At 37.8% G+C, this 19282-nt stretch overlaps 1 protein-coding gene across 7 annotated transcripts in view; it reads right to left on the bottom strand.

The window, feature by feature from the left end:
* ZFYVE28 (zinc finger FYVE-type containing 28) overlaps positions 1 to 19282 on the bottom strand; it is a 308906-nt gene that overhangs the window by 50735 nt on the left and 238889 nt on the right. For 6 of the 7 annotated variants that reach the window (XM_084625714.1, XM_084625713.1, XM_084625715.1 and 3 more), the window contains one exon: positions 9035 to 10396. In XM_084625714.1, coding sequence (XP_084481840.1) covers positions 9035 to 10396 — 1362 coding nt within the window. Of the gene's footprint in view, positions 1 to 7499; positions 7686 to 9034; positions 10397 to 19282 lie in introns of those variants that run through there. The other variant, XM_084625719.1, reaches the window with a different exon arrangement.

The following is a 19282-nucleotide window of genomic DNA, read 5'->3' as shown; positions in this document are numbered from 1 at the left end:
TGTTAGCATAATCAGTACTGGAAATACAAAACACTAATCCTTCCCACCACCCATCCACTCCTTTTATGAATTGTGCTTTTTTTTTTTTTTTTTTTTTACTGTATCTCCTTCTTGGTAACGAAAAGACATGCCACATCAATTTGGGCCTTGCTAGGTTTGTGGGACTCCTTGCTAAACCCAAAATAGTGGGTGAAAGGTGGATAAAACTTCGTTCCAACCTATGAACACGTTAGATAAAATTGTTTATGAAATTATGGATCAGAGCCAAAATGACCAGTGCATTTAAAATGAAAGAACCAATGAGAGTTTTTCAAAGTTTCTAATAAGGTTAGAGAATTGTTTTAGCAACACAAAGTTAAGATGGAAGGAAGTATGTATATATGGGACCAGGAGATATTTGTTTTGATGGAACACAATTTCCACGTCTTCTTGGGCATTACATTTCTGGGGAGCACTTGAGAATTAGCTTATGCATGGAGATAATAAAAATGCAAGGCAGTGAGCCTATACCTACAGGGAACATTAGCTATTATAACTCACATGTTGGTAGCCTCCTTGGACATGAGATAAAGGCTCATCCAGTGGTTAGGATGCTAGCCTAGGACTTGTGAGACCAGAGTTCAATTCCCTGCTCTAGCAGACTTCCTGTATGACCACCCAGGACAATACTTTGTGCTTCAGTTCCCCATCTGCAAAATGGGGATAAAAGTACTTCCCTACATGACAGGGGAGGCACAAGGATGAACACATGAAAATATTGTGAAGCACTCAGATATTATGGTGATCAGGCCCATACAGGTATCTTAGATTGATAGATTTATCATCACACCATCAGGATTCTGTTTTCCACATCTTGAAAATTGTTCTGACCAGACTAAACAAGGAGAAGGAGCCTAATGATACCACACCTTCCATAGCTGTGTCCTCAACCACTCCTGAGATGTACCCCTAAAATTTATTTTATTCCTTCCATAGTGTATTAATTTTCTATCCTATCCTGTTCCTCCTACCTCTTTTATTAGAACGTTCTTTTTTTAAAGAAAGAATCCAATTTAGTCAGCCAGGACATACCTGTCTTTTGGCAACATGTCTCTGACCAAAAAGGCAATCTTAAAAAACCAAAAACCCGAATACTTAATTCTGGCTAATAAGTATTGCTTTTTACTATGTGCTGTTTCTGTGATTTTCCAGCAAGTGAACAGAAATTATCAGTGAGAAAGTAATAAATTAATAGCAATTGCATTTGTTTTCTGCTATTTTGGCACTCTCTCTTATTTTTACTTTTTTTCTTTGGTTTGTTATACAGAATCAGACCCAAAAGCTAGCAACCAATACTGATGCTTTTTCCCCAACAAGGGCTTTTAATATTATCTGAAAAATGGTTAAGCACAGAACTCATCTTTTAAAAGTCTCTGTACAAATGCAAAAAGAGGAAATATATTCCTCTGTCCAAATGAAGATTTACACCTTTAAATGCTCTAGCTGTTTTCTTATTGTGTGCACTTAAAAGGTTTATATGGCAGCTGGTTGCACTAGGAGCAGGTCAGGGACACTTTACACCAACCCTAAATCACAATTAACTGTTTATTGTTGTATCAGTAAAACATTTTAACCCCACCAAGACCACCTATCATCACGTCTCACAAGCATTTCATTCCGTGTTCAATACCAAATTGCAGTAAACTATAACTATATACTAGACTGTTTGGATAGCATGCTGATTTCACAAGGAAATGTCAAAGTTCTGTGAATTGCCTTTATCGAGAAAGTGTGTACAATCAGGAAATATTACCCAAAGTAATATTAAATAACCAGTTTCCTGGCATATTGAAAAGTTATTGTATTTCTTTCTTACTTTAAATACACCACAATTAACATGCTATCAAGGTCGGACAATGGTGATGTCACCCTTACTAGTGCTTTCCTATGATGTGATACAAGTAGACATGTTAACCAGTATTGCAGTTTTGAACCTGTGAACAATTTTGGAGAGTCTGGCTATTTTCTGCAACAAAATAAATGTGTGTTTGATGCTTGTTTTCATTAGTTTTAACAGTTTTTGGCCAGTTTTCACTCCATTCCCTGGGATGTGTATCCAGTATCTTAGGTTTAATAATTCCTTATTTCATAAGATATTATTAATTTCATTCATAGATTATCTATGAAATTTCAGCTACTTTTATATTTTAAGTGTACATTACCAACAAGCTAACTCTCTTAAATCTCTTGCGTCAACTATATTAAACTTAATCAGATGAACAGCTTTTAAAGCTTAGTTTTCTTTACTGGATTTTTTTATTATAGTGAAAATTGAGATTTAGTAGATTTAGTATTGCTTTTGCTGATAAAGGCTTGCTGGTACAATACATTGACATTTTCATTTCATCCCAAGGCTGGATGATAACTGAAGTTACATTCTTAGTTACTGTGCAGAATCATGATGTTCCACATGTGAAGTCAAACATTGTAATATCTAATTTGAACCTAGTGCTGTGAAACATCTTGCAGAAAAGACTCACTTCCAAATTCAGTCTTGGTTGTACTTACTTATGCAAAGGGCAGGTCTACACTACGGGGCTAAGTCAACCAAAGTTACGCAACTCCAGCTACGTGAATAACGTAGCTGGAGTCAACATACCTTAGGTCAATTTATTCCGGTGTCTCCACTGTGCTGGGTCTCCCGTGGACTTACCTTATGCCTCATTCCGGTAGAGTACTGGAGTCAACGGCAGAGCGATCAGCGGTCGATTTAGCGGGTCTTCACGAGACCTGCTAAATTGACCCCTGATGGATCGATCACTGCGCGTCGATCTGCTGGTAAGTGGAGACAAGCCCGAAGTCTGAACTTTACCTACCATATAGATGCAGGATTCTATAATACAAACAAATGATTGTAAGAGGAACTGAGAAATTTCAATGGGGTGTTCAACAGAAGGCTAGGGAATCACTAAAGAAAAGCTCACCCATGTGGACAGTTGCTGTTATTTTTCCGATCAACCACTCTTTCCCTAATAACTGTATTGACAGGAGACAGTTTCCTGATTCTTAGATGGCTGGGTTAAAGATTAGAATACAAACTGGCTATAGAGACAAGTTTTCATTTAAATACACAGTTTATCAACACCCATCTGCATTTAATTCATGGGAAAGGCATCTTGCTATCACGTGAACACAAGGAACAATTTCCTTAAATCCAACAGCCAGTAGAAGTTACATTTTAAAACCAAATTTATCAAAATCCTTGATTTCTATTCATTTATACAGGTACGAATGACTATAGCATATTCACATTTTTGTTAAGAGCCAACAATTAAATACAAGACTAAGGCTGTTTTACTGAAAACCTCCATTTACTTCACAGTTTACATATGACTAAATGTTGTAACGTATTACATGTAAGAAGAAAAATACCAAAATAGAAAGCTGGCATTGTAGGTGAAACAGCTGTTTATCTTTTTATGAAGAGTTCTGAACAATATATTGGGAAACGGAGCTTTAAAAATTCATAACTGCACAGTTGTAAGGCTAAGAAATTACAGCAACAAGAAGTGGAACAACTTGAGTGCCAGGCTCGAGAAGGTTAAATTAAGAATCTTAATGTAGGGTTGCAGTCAGTAATTAGGGACAGCTCAGAAATATGCTTTGCACAGGCAATTTGCCCAGAATGCATCATCCGTTCTACTTGGGAAAAATCACTCTGCTCATTAAACTTCTGCTAACCAAATTTGAACATCTAACTACAACAGCTAATGAAAGATACACTATTACAGCTCATAGAAAATGAAAGGAAATATTAACAACGTTTTCCTCACTACTAAGCATAGCTCAGTTCTTATGTATACTATGAAAAACAGCTATACATGAGAAATCTTATTAGCGCGCACGCTCTAAATACTTGCAATAAATTAATAAAATAAAGGGAGTCTGGTGAAAATTCTGTATTTTAAGTTAGACAGAATAGACCTGGATGGAAACAGAGAGAAACCACTTAAGAATTCTAATTTAGGTGTTGCAAAGTCAATAAAGAGATAACATAATGGCACAGTGAAACCAGGCATATGAAACCTAAAATGCAAAAATGCTAGCAATGCATAGCCACATGGAACAAATTACCAAAGCCTTATTTGACAAGTAGAAGAATAATCCATCTTTACAATGATTCTTCAAACTCCAGAACTAAAGAATGTTTTCCATCATGTATAGCTCTTCATAAAGGGGAGAGTATTGTGATAGTTAGACTCAGCATTTTACTTATTCTGTCTAATTTATTCACAGTTAGAAAAACATGAAATACAGACCTAAACATTCCTTCTTCAGTGAATCTCATGCCTTTCTTTCCCTAAAACACTTCTTTGTTGCATAATTCTATTATAGTCTTTTGACTTATTGTTGATCTGCTATTCTTTAACAGTTTTCTTCCTTCACGGGTTTCTACTTTGTGTGACAGAACAGCTTGTACTTCATATATGCTGTCTTTGCAACAAATCACTGGTTCACCAGATCTTTACAAATACTTCAGTTATATCTGCATAATACTAATGCTGCTGCCTGTGACTAATTTAATATTGTGCATGTTTAATTTCTTCAACATACTTACAGGGAAACAGGGAAAAAGAGAGAAATATATGTCAGACTGGAAGGTAAGGACTATCTGCTGTCACCTACAAAAAACAAAGTAAAGACATGTCAAAAAGATAAATCTGATTATTATGTACAATAGAAGAATTTTAATGGTATATTAAATTTGATTGAATGATGACTTACCAATCAACACTGCTGCATCAAGAAGTTCAGAGTAGCTGGCTTGGCTGGGTATTTGCAAATAAATGTGAGTGGTAAGATCCTGTGTTACCTGGACACGCTAAATACAATAATCCTGGTTGGATCAGAGAAAGCATATCTATAAATGACGTGATATTCTTTATTATTACCATAGACCTCACTACATGAAGATGCTCATGCTATCATTCATTCATGTGCACATCTGATAGCTGCTTGATTGAGCCAGGGCATAGAAACTTCTCTTTTCCTTTAGTTGTTGATTTTCAATGACTGAAAAGTAAATATACTTATCAATCTGATGAATTAACATTTGCTGTGGTTCTCCCATGCTTATTATACTGCTTACTGTTGTAGCTAAAAAGTCTATCATTCTGAAAATAATCCAGTGTCTCAAACACTTCACTCACTGTTAAGGTAACATTCACAAGCACATAGTAGGAAGCAGTGATAGAGAGCTCCAAGATGACATTCCTCTTTTAAAAGAACCATTAAATATCAGTGATTAGTCATCCAGGGAACAATGAGTAAGAGGAGACTGATGATGTTCCTTCTTGTATTTCAACTGTCATGACAAATGACGTACATAGCCAAGAACCAAACGCAATGACAGATATTTATATATCTGTGAGTATTTATGTATGCAGTGTTGTAGCCGTGTTGGGTCCCAGGATATTAGAGATACAAGGTGGGTGAGGTAATATCTTATTGAACCTAGTTGGACTATTTATGTGGTAATCTAAATGAATGAGAATCTCATATGGTTTCGGTATTCCTAAACTATGTCTACTCCTACTATTCCATCTTCATATATGCACATACTTTTGTTAGTTTGCTATCAATAACAATTGTATGTAATGAATAAGTACACTGTCTTATGGTCTTATAATCAGAAGGCTGAGATAGCTAAATTTAATCAATTAACGTTAGTAAGCTAGTCCTGGATAGCATTTGCTTTGTGTACTCTCTGGTTTGTCATGGATCTTTGACAGTTGTTGCTCTTCTTCTCCATATGCCTGCACAAAGCGTAGACCTGTGTAGAATATTGTGTTTTTTTCTCATTCCTTCTCTATTAGCATATGACTTCAATCAAAGCTCCTTGCAGATACAGTATTTTGTTGGTTTTTTTTGCAGAAATGTCCATCCAGATGCCACTTAATATCTTTTATGCACATCTCACCCAAAAAGTAGTCAAATTCTTCATTTGTGGCTTTGTAACATGTATTTCAGCAGTGTGCAGTAGTACTGTCTAGATACTAGAATTAAAGGTGATATATCAAATATTTTTAAGCAACATTATATTGCCAAGGATTGTATTCCTTCATTTGACTATCCAAAAGGATAAAATTAGTCAGTTTGTAAAAAGGATTCAGGCTATGAGTCACTTCCTACAATGAAATTCACTGAATATTTCTGTTGCATGGTTCTAAAAGTGGTCATAAAATCCAAGAAAATATTTACAAGCCTAAAATCATACATATTTCAAAATAATAAAATGGATAATATTAAACTGTATCTGGAAAGGATATTACAAGCAAGGAATGTGATTTGTTTATAAAAGGGATTATTAGTACGTAGGTACAGCAGCACTTACTGCTAGTTTGAAGTACATGAAATATACAGTAAAAGTTTTAAAATGTAGAACAGTGATTTACAAGTGTCAGAAAACAACAAAATAAGGATGTATGTAGGGATTAAATTTTTCCAAGTATGGCTCTGACAGTAGAGGCCACAGAAACAGGGCTAGCAATTAGAACAATAAGAATATTTACCAGTTAATTATGTGTATGTGCATTAGAGATACCTGTCTGGAATTGTTGGGTTAGTTGCTCACATTGCATGAATAGCAGGTGACAGCACCTATTATATTATATTGGCACAGAGGACCCTCAGTTCCATTGTTTTCTGTTCTCACTATTAGTGTTATTATGTTTAATATTGGTATTTCTATTGGTGTCATTCTTATTTAATACTTTTATTTCCATAACTTTTGTACTATGAGGTAGTGCCTAGAGGTCCCAATCAGTGGTTGGGGCACCACCGTGTTATCCTAGGCACTGTACACAACAAAAAGACAGTCCCTGTCCCAAAGAGTTTACAGTCTGTGTAAATCTTCATTAGATGAAGCTTCCAGAGCACTCAGAAATAGAAAGGGTCATTAAAACTGGAGAACCATAATAATCCCTCTCCCCCACCCCGAAAATTGTAATAGTTATAGTTATGTTAGAACAAAGGGGCATCTGAAGCCAGAACTCAGAATAAAAAAAAGACAGGATGCCTGCTGGACATTTTACTCCCCTAAAATGATATGATGGAGTTAACTTCTAGTGTCTGTTGAACTTATGTTTGCACTTCTTCGCACTATGCATTCACCAATGTTCTGCATGACTGCAATGCTGTAACATGGGACAGTACTGCTGCCATCAGCTTCATGAAAACACTGGTGCTAATCCTAGACTGTATAGGAGGGCACATTAGTAAAGATACATATAGCTAATACAATTATTCATGTCCTTCAGGTTGGGAAGATTCAGCTTCCTTTTCTTAAAGAGCTTCTACTATAGTGCAAGTTAGAATAAAACCTCATGCTAGGAAAAATTCCCAATAACTAGTAGCTCATTCTGCACTTTGAACCTCATTCTGCACCACTGAACTGTGTTTTGATTTACTCTGGCAAATATCTCTTTCCAGACACAATAGCACAGAAATGTACTCCTGCAACCTTTTCTGAGTGAGTCACAGTGAGAACTTTAGAAATCAGTGACAAGACAAGACTCGGAATTCTTGGTACAATTGAAAGTAGCACTTCTGCCTTCCACTTACATTATGTGAACAACAACTAACTCAACAGTTCCAGACTGGTGTCTGCAAGCCTGCACAAGTGTTGAGAGTCTTCAAGGTCCCCCCTATAATAAAAAATGCACAGGAAATTCTCATTTCCTTATACAAGTTTTATACATAAAATTGTCATTGATGGAATGAACAGTGTTCTTTATTGGTCTGAGAACTGGATTGGGAACTGGAAGATGCCGAGTTCCAATCTCAGCGATATGTATTCACTAAGTAGCCTTAACTCAATCATTTAACTGCTCCACTTTGGTTTCCCACTACCATTTGCAAAATGAAGATAACAACGTTTGCTCACCTTGGGGATTAATTAGCTAGTGTCCTTAAATGTTCTGAAGATGGAAAAGAGCTATGGATGTTAAATGCCGTAATTATTAAAAAATAATTTGGTTAGAACGTTTCAAAAGAAACTATTTTTTTCTGAAAAAGGGTCTCCCCTCACCTCCCTCCTCCACAGAAACAAAATATCTTTTCGGGGGGGGGGGGGGGCTGGAGGAAGAAGTGACATTTAACATTTTTTCCATTTTCCACAAAAAATATTAATGATTTTTGAAATTAAAAAAACGAATTGAAAACAGTTATTTTTTTTATCGAAAGCTGAGTGTTTGGGAAAACAAATGTAATTTACCAGAATACCTGGTTTTCAGCAAACAAAAATTGTAAATAGCCATTTCTAAAGGTTTTGATAATCTTCTCAATAACATTTTGAAAGAACAAAAAATATTAAAAAAATAAAAACGGTTCTGGTTTGTTCACTTTGAAATGAAAACAAATGTGAATGTTTTGAGAAAGTACTTTTTATTTTTTGACCAGCTCTAGCAGTAAGTTAAATATCAAAAGATGAGACTAGAATATCAAAATCTGTATTTCTACTCATAGTTCAAGTTATGACTACCAGTTTTGCCATAGTAGTGCTAATGCTCTGTAACCATGTAGAAAGGATCGTACACTGTGTACAATAATATAGTATGTTAAATGTAATTTCAAACATATCACAAAACAGAATTATGTTAAACTTTAAATAAAATTAAAATAGATTGCATTCTTAAAGGGCAATTCTTTGTTAAGCTAAACAGGTCAGATGTTATTTAATGAATTTATTTCATAGCTCAGGGGACAACATAAAGACCCGAGATTAAAAAGAGTTTTAAATGGTTGCTGAAAATGCCATAGTTTGCACAAAAAATAAATCTGATCGTACAGTAAAAAGTATTTTTAAAAGTAGTAAAAAAATGTTTTCCTTTATAGTCAACAATTCCTTGGCCTTTAACATTTTATTATTTTAAAAATCAGCTAACATTATGTGCGCCCCCATTGCTAAGGAAAGCATAGTATAAATCGCTATGTTACTATTAGCTATTTTGTATGCAAGTCCTGAGACAATAAAATCATTGCAAGACGGTCTTACCTTGCACTGGATCTTGATTTAATGTCATCCTTTGCTATTCTTTCATTACTACTTTCTTCATTGTTCTCTGATTGCTTTTGACTTGGCTGCCTTCTTTTCTCCCATTTCTTTTGCTGATTTGAGATTTCCACCTCTACTTGTGATCCATTTTCTGCTCCCAACTGTGAACCTGAGGAATGTGCCAGGCACTTAGAGGAGTTAGACAGTTTCTGTTCTTCTCTGCCAGAATCTCTTTCTGCTAGCAAAGCAGGAGACGTTTCAGTTTTTAATGCCTCCTCTGCAGAGACTGCACGATCAAGTTTGTCTATATGGTCCTTTTCTTTAGATTTTACTAAACTATAAGAAGCATTTATAACTTTTCCTGCGGAATGTCTGGTCTTTAAACCATCAATATTATCCTCCCTACTGTCTTCACAGCTGCCACAACACACACAGGAATTAATTAGACAATTTGTGGCAGCTATACTGAGCTTATGGGATTCACTCTCCTCTTCATCAACTAAAGAATCAGAAGACCCAGGAACACAACTGATAGCTACTTCTGGTGTTGTCACTAGGGATTCCGAAGTCGAGGGAGATTTGGGATTAAATATTACAGTAGCAGATATCTTCATTCCACCTGTCCTATGGGCTATCATTTCTGCTGTCTCTGCATCAACATATGTATCCCAGCCATTGAGGTATAACTGTGAATCAGGACCTTCTAAACAACTGCACGAATTTTGAATTGAGATGCAAGTCATCTGTTTGCTATCTTCAATATTGTTATTATTGCTTAAATCGCTTTCTGCTTCTTTTAAAAGTAAAGTCTCTTCTGTTTGATGACCATTGTCATACACTAGAGGGTCCCTGTACTGCACACTCTGCTTTGAATTGTGGCAAGGGTTATTCACCCATGCAAATGTGTCATTGTCTGAATCCAACCCAGCAAGAGCTTCTCCTGCTCCATCCAGATCATCCATAAAAAACACTCTTTCCTCTTCGTCTGTTAAGTTGTCAAAATGTTGCCTGTTAGGTGAGGTCTCTGTGCTGGAGCCATTTCTTATGCCAGGCCTGTGTGCTGGAGACTGGCATACACTTGGTGGGGAAAGCAGGGAAGACATCTCATCTCCAACCCTATGGACCATCCTATTCAGCTGTTCCAATTCCTGTTCATCATACTGCATAGAGCAGGCTAGCTCAGCCTCTGTGTTTTCAGCTTTTGCTGAAAGCTCCTCAGCAGGCAAAGGTGCAGCTAAGGCAGTTGTACTGACAGTGGGCACTTCAGGATCTGTTCTGACAGGAAAATCCACATCCTGGGATATGCAGAGGTTACGTTCCAGTGTATGCAGCTCATCATCAGTTAAGGTCTGAAGCAGATCCCTACAAAGCAAAAAATGCAGACGTTATGTTGCAGTTTGTACTCATAAAGGGAGACTGCATTACAGATCTTACTAGAAGCTTTCTCTGTCTGAAAAGAAATCCACATGAAGAATTTAGAAATAGACACAGAAAAGTATTAGCTAGCACTTGGAGCTGGAGAATTCTAAGTGCATTGTAAATTCTAATTCAGAGTATGTGTGTTCTCCTACACTTGAACCTGGGACTATGCTGGGAAACACAGAATAAAATATTCTCTCTTTTCTTGCTGCAAAAAAACAAACATTTAGTCATCTGGGGTGCAAAAATAATGTTTCACATTTTAAATATATTACTAGCTTGAATTAAAACCCCGCATACTGTAATTTGGTTAGGACACAGACACCTTCCTGAGAACTAGTCAGTGAAGGTTACTGCACTCAAGAGTATAGTTAAAATTTCCCAAGCTATTACACGGGCAGATACAAAGAATGTATTAAAAACATTAATCAATGTCCCCTTTGCAGTGCTGACTTATTGGAAATCTCAGACTGTAATTGAGAATATAGTCTAAATTATAAAACCTATTTTGAAGAAAACCTAATCTGTTCTTAGACTTTATACAATAATATATTTCTAGGTAGGTTACTATGAGCATTTTCCTTCTGATTCCCATTACTAATACATAAATAGTTAATAGTTGAGAAATTGACAGAAGACACAAGATTGGAGATTTCCCATCTTTTCTTTCCACCGCCTCTTAGTGTTTCTTTGCATTGTGATACTTTCATTTATTCCTTGACGTTGTTTAATCAGCTGAAATAATATTTAAGAGTTCATGAGGTGAAAAATATTTACTGACATTACTCTTTTCAGTTCTGCAAGTAATACGGTTACTGAGCATACTATTAATCCACATTAAAGGAAAAGCTTACTTAGAAAAAATATACAACATTCTGATGAACTGAGCTGAAAAAAGAGCAGTTGCAAAAATGACTAAACTAAGGAAGACAAGGTGGGGTAAGGTAATATCTTTTGCTTAGAAATATCTTCTATTGAACCAGCTTCTGCTGGTGAAAGAGACGGGCTTTCAATCTTACACAGAGCTCTTCTTCAGATCTGGGACACCAATATTATGACGCCATTGCAGAGTTACTTCCATATCCACTTAGAAATCATGTTTTACTTACATTTAACATTTTCCATATCCAAATGATAAATGAAGAAAAGTTAACAAGTATAAGAGCCACACTTATTTTGTAAACACGAAGCTGTGTCATTTGAAGAATCCTGAGGCATAACTGGAATGGAATAATACACTACCCTTGTCTGATACTTGGCAGGACAGCAATGACAAACTGATAATCTGTCAATACGGCAATTCCTTTTCAATATATTACTCAGCAGACCCTCTATTTTTTCCTCCTTTCTACTACTAAGTGATAATTACTTTCAGGGGTCAAATTCCCTATTTTGGAGTACAGGATAGTAGACTTTTAAGGAAACAAGGCTAGTGCGATCTAACTGATCCCTCATCAGGCGGTGTTTGAGACTTGATTCAAAGTCCACTGAAGTAAATGAGAATCTTTCCATTGACTTCACTGGACTTTGTATTATGCCCTGAAAGTATTGTGGAGATCATAAACTTACTGGATGCTCAAAGACTTAACATTACCTTGACAATTTTGTACGTTAATAACAAGATAACAGCTCTCGACTTCACATCTTAAAACCCGATTTACATTCTTACTAATAATATCCTGATTCTGAAATGGAAACACCATGTAAAAAAAAAGTCATCTTTGGGACTGATACTTTAACTCAAAAATGCCAACTGCATTAACCTTGAAAAAAACCAAAAGATTTCCTGGTGGCATAAATGTGTGCATGTGATTTTTAGGGGCAGCACAGTCCTGTGGCTAGAGCACAGGAAAGGGAGTGAGCCACTCCTAATAGGCTTAGAAATCATTGGATGGTAGGTACTATGTAAGTGCAAAGTGCTATTATGATTATGTGTACTATATCCATGTAGACAATGGTGTATGTTGCATTTATCTTATTTTAGGTATGAGGTATGTGGGATGTAAAATATATGGGTGGAAATGAGAAAGTGGCTTGAAACTTCGGGAGGGCCTTTGGGTTGCTTGGAGCAGCAGTGGGAGGAGGATCGTGGAAAGGTGAGTGTGTGGAGACCAGCTGGAGGTGATTTTGTCTGGGCTGGGTGAAATTGCCAAGAAAGGTCTCTCCATATTCCACAGACTGGTCCATCAGGCATGATAAAGATCCAGGCTTGTAAGAAGGTGGCAGTGATACTGTGACATTGCACCTCATAATGCTTTCTAGAAATATGCTTATGAATGTAAATATGACATAACTGGAATATGTTTTATTCTAGATATGCCAGGTAACATATCTTTGCAAAGGTTATGTTCTACTGCATGTATTCATCCTATTTGTATGCATGTATCATTTCTATATCTGAAATTATGAGCGTTGACTCTATGCTTGTATTTAAAGTGTTTGCTGCAGAAAGCACCTAAGGCAGATTTGGTCAACATAGTGTGAAGGGGTTATTCAAGTAAATGGAAGTACTTGGCAAACAATGGACCTTGATAGACACCAATCCACATCTGAGCTTTCCTGGGAATGTCCCTGTAGATAACTAAGTCATGCATGGACATGTGACTTGCCCATGTAACTCCAAGACTCCATCTTGTAGCTGGGATTCTACACAGGGGGAGGGAGGGGTTTCCACCCACAAGAGAGAAACTATATAAAGTCCTGAGAGACCCCTCCATTTTGTCTTCAGCTGGCTCAAGAGGTAGCCTCTCCACCCCCAAAGGATACCTGAAAGAAACTGGAACAAAGGACAGTAACTACATGGGTGTGAATGATTGCTAGACCCAGACTAGAAGGAGGCGAGTCTATAAAAGAAACTTACTGGAACATCTCTGAGGGTGAAATTTCATCTGTAATCACTTTCTTACTGTCTTAGGATTAGACTTGTGTGTTTTATTTTATTTTGCTTGGTAATTCACTTTGTTCTGTCTGTTATTACTTGGAACCACTTAAATCCTACTTTTTGTATTTAATAAAGTCACTTTTTACTTATTAATTAACCCAGAGTATGTATTAATACCTGGAGGGGGCAAATAGCTGTGCATACCTCTCCATCAGTGTTATAAAGGGCAAACAATTTATGAGTTTACCTTGTGTATGCTTTATACAGGGTAAAACAGATTTATTTGGGGTTTGGACCCCATTGGGAGTTGGGTATCTGAGTGCTGGAGACAGGAACACTTCTTAAGCTGTTTTCAGTTAAGCCTGCAGCTTTGGTGGGACATGGTTCAGACCTGGGTCTGTGTTTGTACCAGGCTAGCGTGTCTGGCACAACCAGGCAGGGCACTGACGTCCCAAGCTGGCAGGGAAAACAGGTTCAGAGGTAGTTTCAGCACATCAGGTGGCAGTTCCCAAGGGGGTTTCTGTGATCCAACCGTCACAGATACCACACTGGGAGAACATCTGACTCTGTGGCTTATGAAAAAGAAACTGAAATGGGGCTTGAAAAGGACAGAGAGCTCTGCCAGGTGATCAGTATGAGAGTTAATTGTAAACAATATATTTCAAGTTCTGTAATTCAGTCTGTATAGAAGCTGTGGTGAACTGGAATTTCTACAATGGCCTTTGAAGGGAGGGACTGCTTTGCAAACCTAGTCCTTATAACAAGGGAGCATACAGTAGGGTGCCCTGGGTCATAGGAAACCTGGGGTTATCAAAACTCCATAAAAAGAGTGATTATAGTAAAAAAAAAGTCACTGAAGGCAAAAAATAGACATCTCTTGGATCCATATTTATTTTTACTCAATGACTTCCATGTCAAATTTACTATGTTAAAGGTCAAACAAGATTTTTAGGACTGCCACCATTGCAACATCAGCATATTATCTGAAAATAAGTCATGTTATATCTGACTCATACATCACCAGATATCACACAACAAAAACTGTAGAATCAAACTGTAGCTGGCAGCTTTAGATGATAATAACTGAGGCGGAATAAAAGACAGCACATGCTCTTCTGCAGCTCTGCTGACTGTACAGCGTTAACAGTAATAAAATACTGATTTTTTTAAAATCAGTAAACCTAAGCAGCTATGACTCAGAATAAACACTTGGATACAGCCACGTGCAGTCACCAGGTGCCATTTTTGCATTCACTTTTATAGCCATAATCACACTATGTGGATTGTGTCCTCCACCTTACACCCACTTCCCCATTTTCTCTGGCAGATTTGTTTTCATTCCATAATGCTTATTATTCTTCTGCATAAATCATTCCACATGAATCTTGAACTTTAATGTTTGTTTGGCAATTTCTTCAGTTGTAAATTTGTTAGAAAAGGTACCATGCAATCTCTCTAGGGCTAATTATCCTCCATAGTCGGAAGTCAATCTTGTTATCACGCTGTATTATAAAATTTAAAAAATCTGTAAGTTTACAAGTCCATCTGATAGCTAAATATTATATGAAGATCGATGCATATGGCATTAGTGTCAGTGACGAATTGGGGGTTCTGTCTGTACCATGTCTGAATTGTGATAATTTTATGAAATTGTATGATGAAATTACTGCATCATGGAAAGCCAATGTGTGTGTGTGTGGATCCACCATGAATTAGCAGGGTTGTCGACATCTGATTTAATAAATGCCAGTGAAAATGACGTAGGATCAGAGGCTAAAATAGGGAAACAAGTTAAAAATTATAGTAGAACCTCAGAGTTACGAACACCAGAGTTACGAACTGACCAGTGAACCACACACCTCATTTGGAATCGGAAATACACAATCAAGCAGCAGCAGAGACCCCCCCCCAAAAAAAGGCAAACATAGTACAGTACTGTATTAAATGTAAACTTCTAAAAAAATAAAGGGAAAGCAGCATAGTAAATTTTCAAAGCTGTATTAAGTCAACGTTCAGTTGTAAACCTTTGAAAGAACAACCACAATGTTTTGTTCAGAGTTACAAACATTTCAGAGTTATGAACAACCTCCGTTCCCAAGGTGTTCATAACTCTGAGGTTCTACTGTACTTAGACAAGTTAGATGTTTTCAAGTCACCAGGGCCTGATGAAATACATCCTAGAATACTCAGGGAGCTGACTGAGTTGATATGTGAGCCATTTAGTGATTATCTTCGAAAAATCGTGGGAGACTGGTGAGATTCCAGAGGATTGGAAAAGGGCAAATATAGTTCCAATCTATAAAAAGGGAAATAAGGGCAACCTGGGGAATTACAGACCAGTCAGCTTAACTTCAGTACCCAGAAAGATAATAGAGCAAATAATTAAGCAATCAATTGCAGATACCTAGAAAATAATAAAGTGATAAGTAATAACCTGGATTTGTCAAGAACAAATCATGTCAAACCAACCTAATTGATTTATTTGACAGGGCAACAAGCTTTGTGGATAGAGGGGAAGTGGTAAATGTAGTATATCTTGACTTTAGTAAGGCTTTTGATACGGTCTCACATGACCTTCTCATAAAAAAAACTAGGGAAATACAGTCTAGATGGAGCTACTATAAGGTGGCTATATAACTGGCTGGAAAACCATTCCCAGAGAGTAATCATCAGTGGTTCACAGTTAAGCTGCAAAGGCATATTGAGTGGGATCCCACAGGGATAAATTCTGGGTCTGGATCTGTTCAATATCTTCATCAATGATTTAGATAATGGCATAGAGAGTACACTTATAAAGTTTACGGACAATACCAAGCTGGGAGGGGTTGCAAGTGCTTTGGAGGACAGGATTAAAATTCAAAATGATCTGGACAAACTGGAGAAATGGTCTGAGTAAACAGGATGAAATTCAATAAGGACAAATGCAAAGTACTCCATTTACGAAGGAACAATCAGTTACACACATACAGACAGGGAAATGACTGCGTAGGAAAGAGTACTGTGGAAAGGAATCTGGGGGTCATTGTGGATCACAAACTAAATATGAGTGAACAGTGTAACACTGCTGGAAAAAAAGCAAATATCATTCTGGGATGTATTAGCAAGCGTGTTGTAAGCAAGACACGAGAAGTAAATCTTCCACTCTACTACGTTCTTATTAGGCCTCAACTGGAGTAATGTATCCAGTTCTAGGTGCCACATTTCAAGAAAGATGTGGACAAACTGGACAAAATCCAGAGAAGAGCTACAAAAATGATTAAAGGTCTAGAAAACATGACCTATGAGGGAAGACTGAAAAAACTGTTTAGTCTGGAGAAGAGAAGACTGAGAGGGGACAAGATAGCAGTTTTCAAGTACATAAAAGGTTGCAACAAGGAGGAGGGAGAAAAAAATCTCTCCTTAACCTCTGAGGATAAGACAAGAAGCAATGGGCTTAAATTGCAGCAAAGGGAGTTTATGTTTTACATTAGGAAAAACTTCTTGTGAGGGTGGTTAAGGACTGGAATAAATTGCCTAGGGAGGTTGTGGAATCTCTGTCAGTGGAGATTTTTAAGAACAGGTTAGACAAACACCTGTTCGGGATGATCTAGATAATACTGTACTTAGTCCAGTCCTACCTTGAGGGCAGGAGACTGGATTAGAAGACCTCTAGAGGTCCCTTCCAGACCTAGAGTTTTATGATCTTTCCACCAGGCCAAAGATAGTGGTGAGTGATCTGCACTACTCAAATTAAGACAACTCAGAACAATGGGTATGCTCTACTTGGGAGACTTCTTCCTCATGTCTGAAGGGAGAGGGATTTGGGAGTAATGGAAAAATACCCAAAGGCAGAACAAAAGCAGATGACCCCAGCAGGAGTCCATGAATGGACTCATAGGGAGAGCTGAGGAGATGGGTAGAGCCATTTTGCACCAGAGTAAGAGGAGGAAGACTGCTGTGGGGCAGGCTAGGCAAGAGAACAGGGGATCCTGTCTCCCTATCTGAACACATGGTACCCCAAGGACTCCCAAGAGAAGGGGAGTTAGTGAGGGTTATTGTGTTCAGGATGTTTTATTGTTTTGTATGATCTATACTCCCCTATGCTTTACATGATTAAATATAAGGAGCACAAAGACATTAGACTGTACAAAGTGTGTGTGTAGACTGCGTCACAACTCCTGCAGGCCCTTGAGAGAGTTAAACTGTAAACCAAAGCTTCACATCTTTGAGGAGGAGTTCTGGGATAGTGCAGTCTTTAAGTACTGGAGAGTATGAAAGTTCAGCACTGTGCTCAGAGGGGCTAGGCAGCTGGACAGGAGATTTCTACACTCAGGGAGGGAGGGTGCCAGATAGAAGGTCTGTGCACTGAGAGTGTGCCTGGGGACCCTCAGGTTGGTGCCATGACTGGACTCTAGGAGCTTCAAACACACCAGTGATCCAGAGCAGAGGCGTGGATTCCCCTCACAGCAATCCTAGTGGGTGGCCAAGAAGGGGCTCTCACTAGGATCTGTGACAGTGTGCTCACAGAGTATTCCAAAGATATATTTATTTAATATGTGCATAGTCGTCTAGCCAAGTGATAGCATCTTCAGTGCCGTGATGCAGTTCGAGGCCACCGCTGGCATTCATCGACAATGTGCATCATTGTCTGTGTTGCAAGACAGCCGCACAAAGGGCTGTCATGAAAGCCCCAGCGATACTGGTTGGCTTCACAGAGACCTTGCCTGATCCAAAACCTGTTCAACAGGGACCATTGGCGATGGGGCAGGTCAAAACCACGTGGGCAAATTGTGGGGTCGGCGACGAGGGACTGGTTAGGGATTATAACAGATATCCATTCCTCTCACCAGAGTGTTTCCGCCCTAACATCCTGGCATGGCGGATGAGACCATAATGGGTGACGTGACGGCAAACGTGCAGCTAGTGGTTTAAAAAGATCATTGTACAGCAGCAGGCTTGAGGTGTGTATTTTCTCCAGTAACTTGCCAGTGGCAATTTCTCGTCTGATATGAGGTGGAGCGATATTGCTCAGAACTGGGAGCCATGGGAGTGGAGTCGGACGCAGGTATTTGTAGGAGTATTTGTTCAGAGCTCTCTCTACTTAACAACTATCCACATTTTTCCACAGACTAAGAATCTACTTTGTTTTCATGATCATATTTTGCTCTTACCAAGTCAAATTCTCTACTGATGTAAACTGATGCAGCTCTATTGACTTCAATGGAGTTACTTACAACAGCTGAGTATCTCAACTATGTCCCACTGGAAGCTTATCTGACATTGTCAAAGCTACTCTAAAATCACATGCATATCTACATTGTTGCTATAAAGAACTCTGCATTTACCAACAGTGGTCACATTACAGAATCTGAGTTCTTTCTTATTCCAGGTATAAAGAAACAGGGTATGATCCAAATCAAATGAAGTCAACCGAAAGACACCCATTGAATTCAGTCAGTTTGAATTAGGCCCAGACTGCACTATCTGAGATACCACAGTCCGACAAATATTGACTTATAAAGTATGACCACTTTAGTTCCAAAATTATATCAATTAAAGCACTTTACATGATGAGACTCACTGTTTTCTATGTATAATTTCATTGATTCTTTGTGTTCCCCCATTTGTTTGTTTTATCCACCTGTTGATTATAGCCTTACACTTAGATTTTAAAGTTTTGGGGCAGGCATGGCCTCTTTGTTAGATATCTGGATAATACCTAGCACAATGGGGCCCTGGCCTCTAAGTGCTACTATAATACAAATCATATCTAATTTTTAAATTCTACATATACACATATACATACATATGAACAAACACACCAACATATATCTATGCACCTGAATAATACTGTGTCTAAATATAAATTATAAACTTTTTGCATGCAAATCGAGAGGATCCTAATGGAGTTACACCTAAAAGGTGGGTTTCAGAGTAACAGCCGTGTTAGTCTGTATTCGCAAAAAGAA

Source organism: Lepidochelys olivacea, assembly GCF_965140295.1.
Source record: "Lepidochelys olivacea isolate rLepOli2 genome assembly, chromosome: 4".
Classification (NCBI taxonomy): domain Eukaryota; kingdom Metazoa; phylum Chordata; order Testudines; family Cheloniidae; genus Lepidochelys; species Lepidochelys olivacea.
This window is presented reverse-complemented; position numbering and strand designations above follow the sequence as displayed.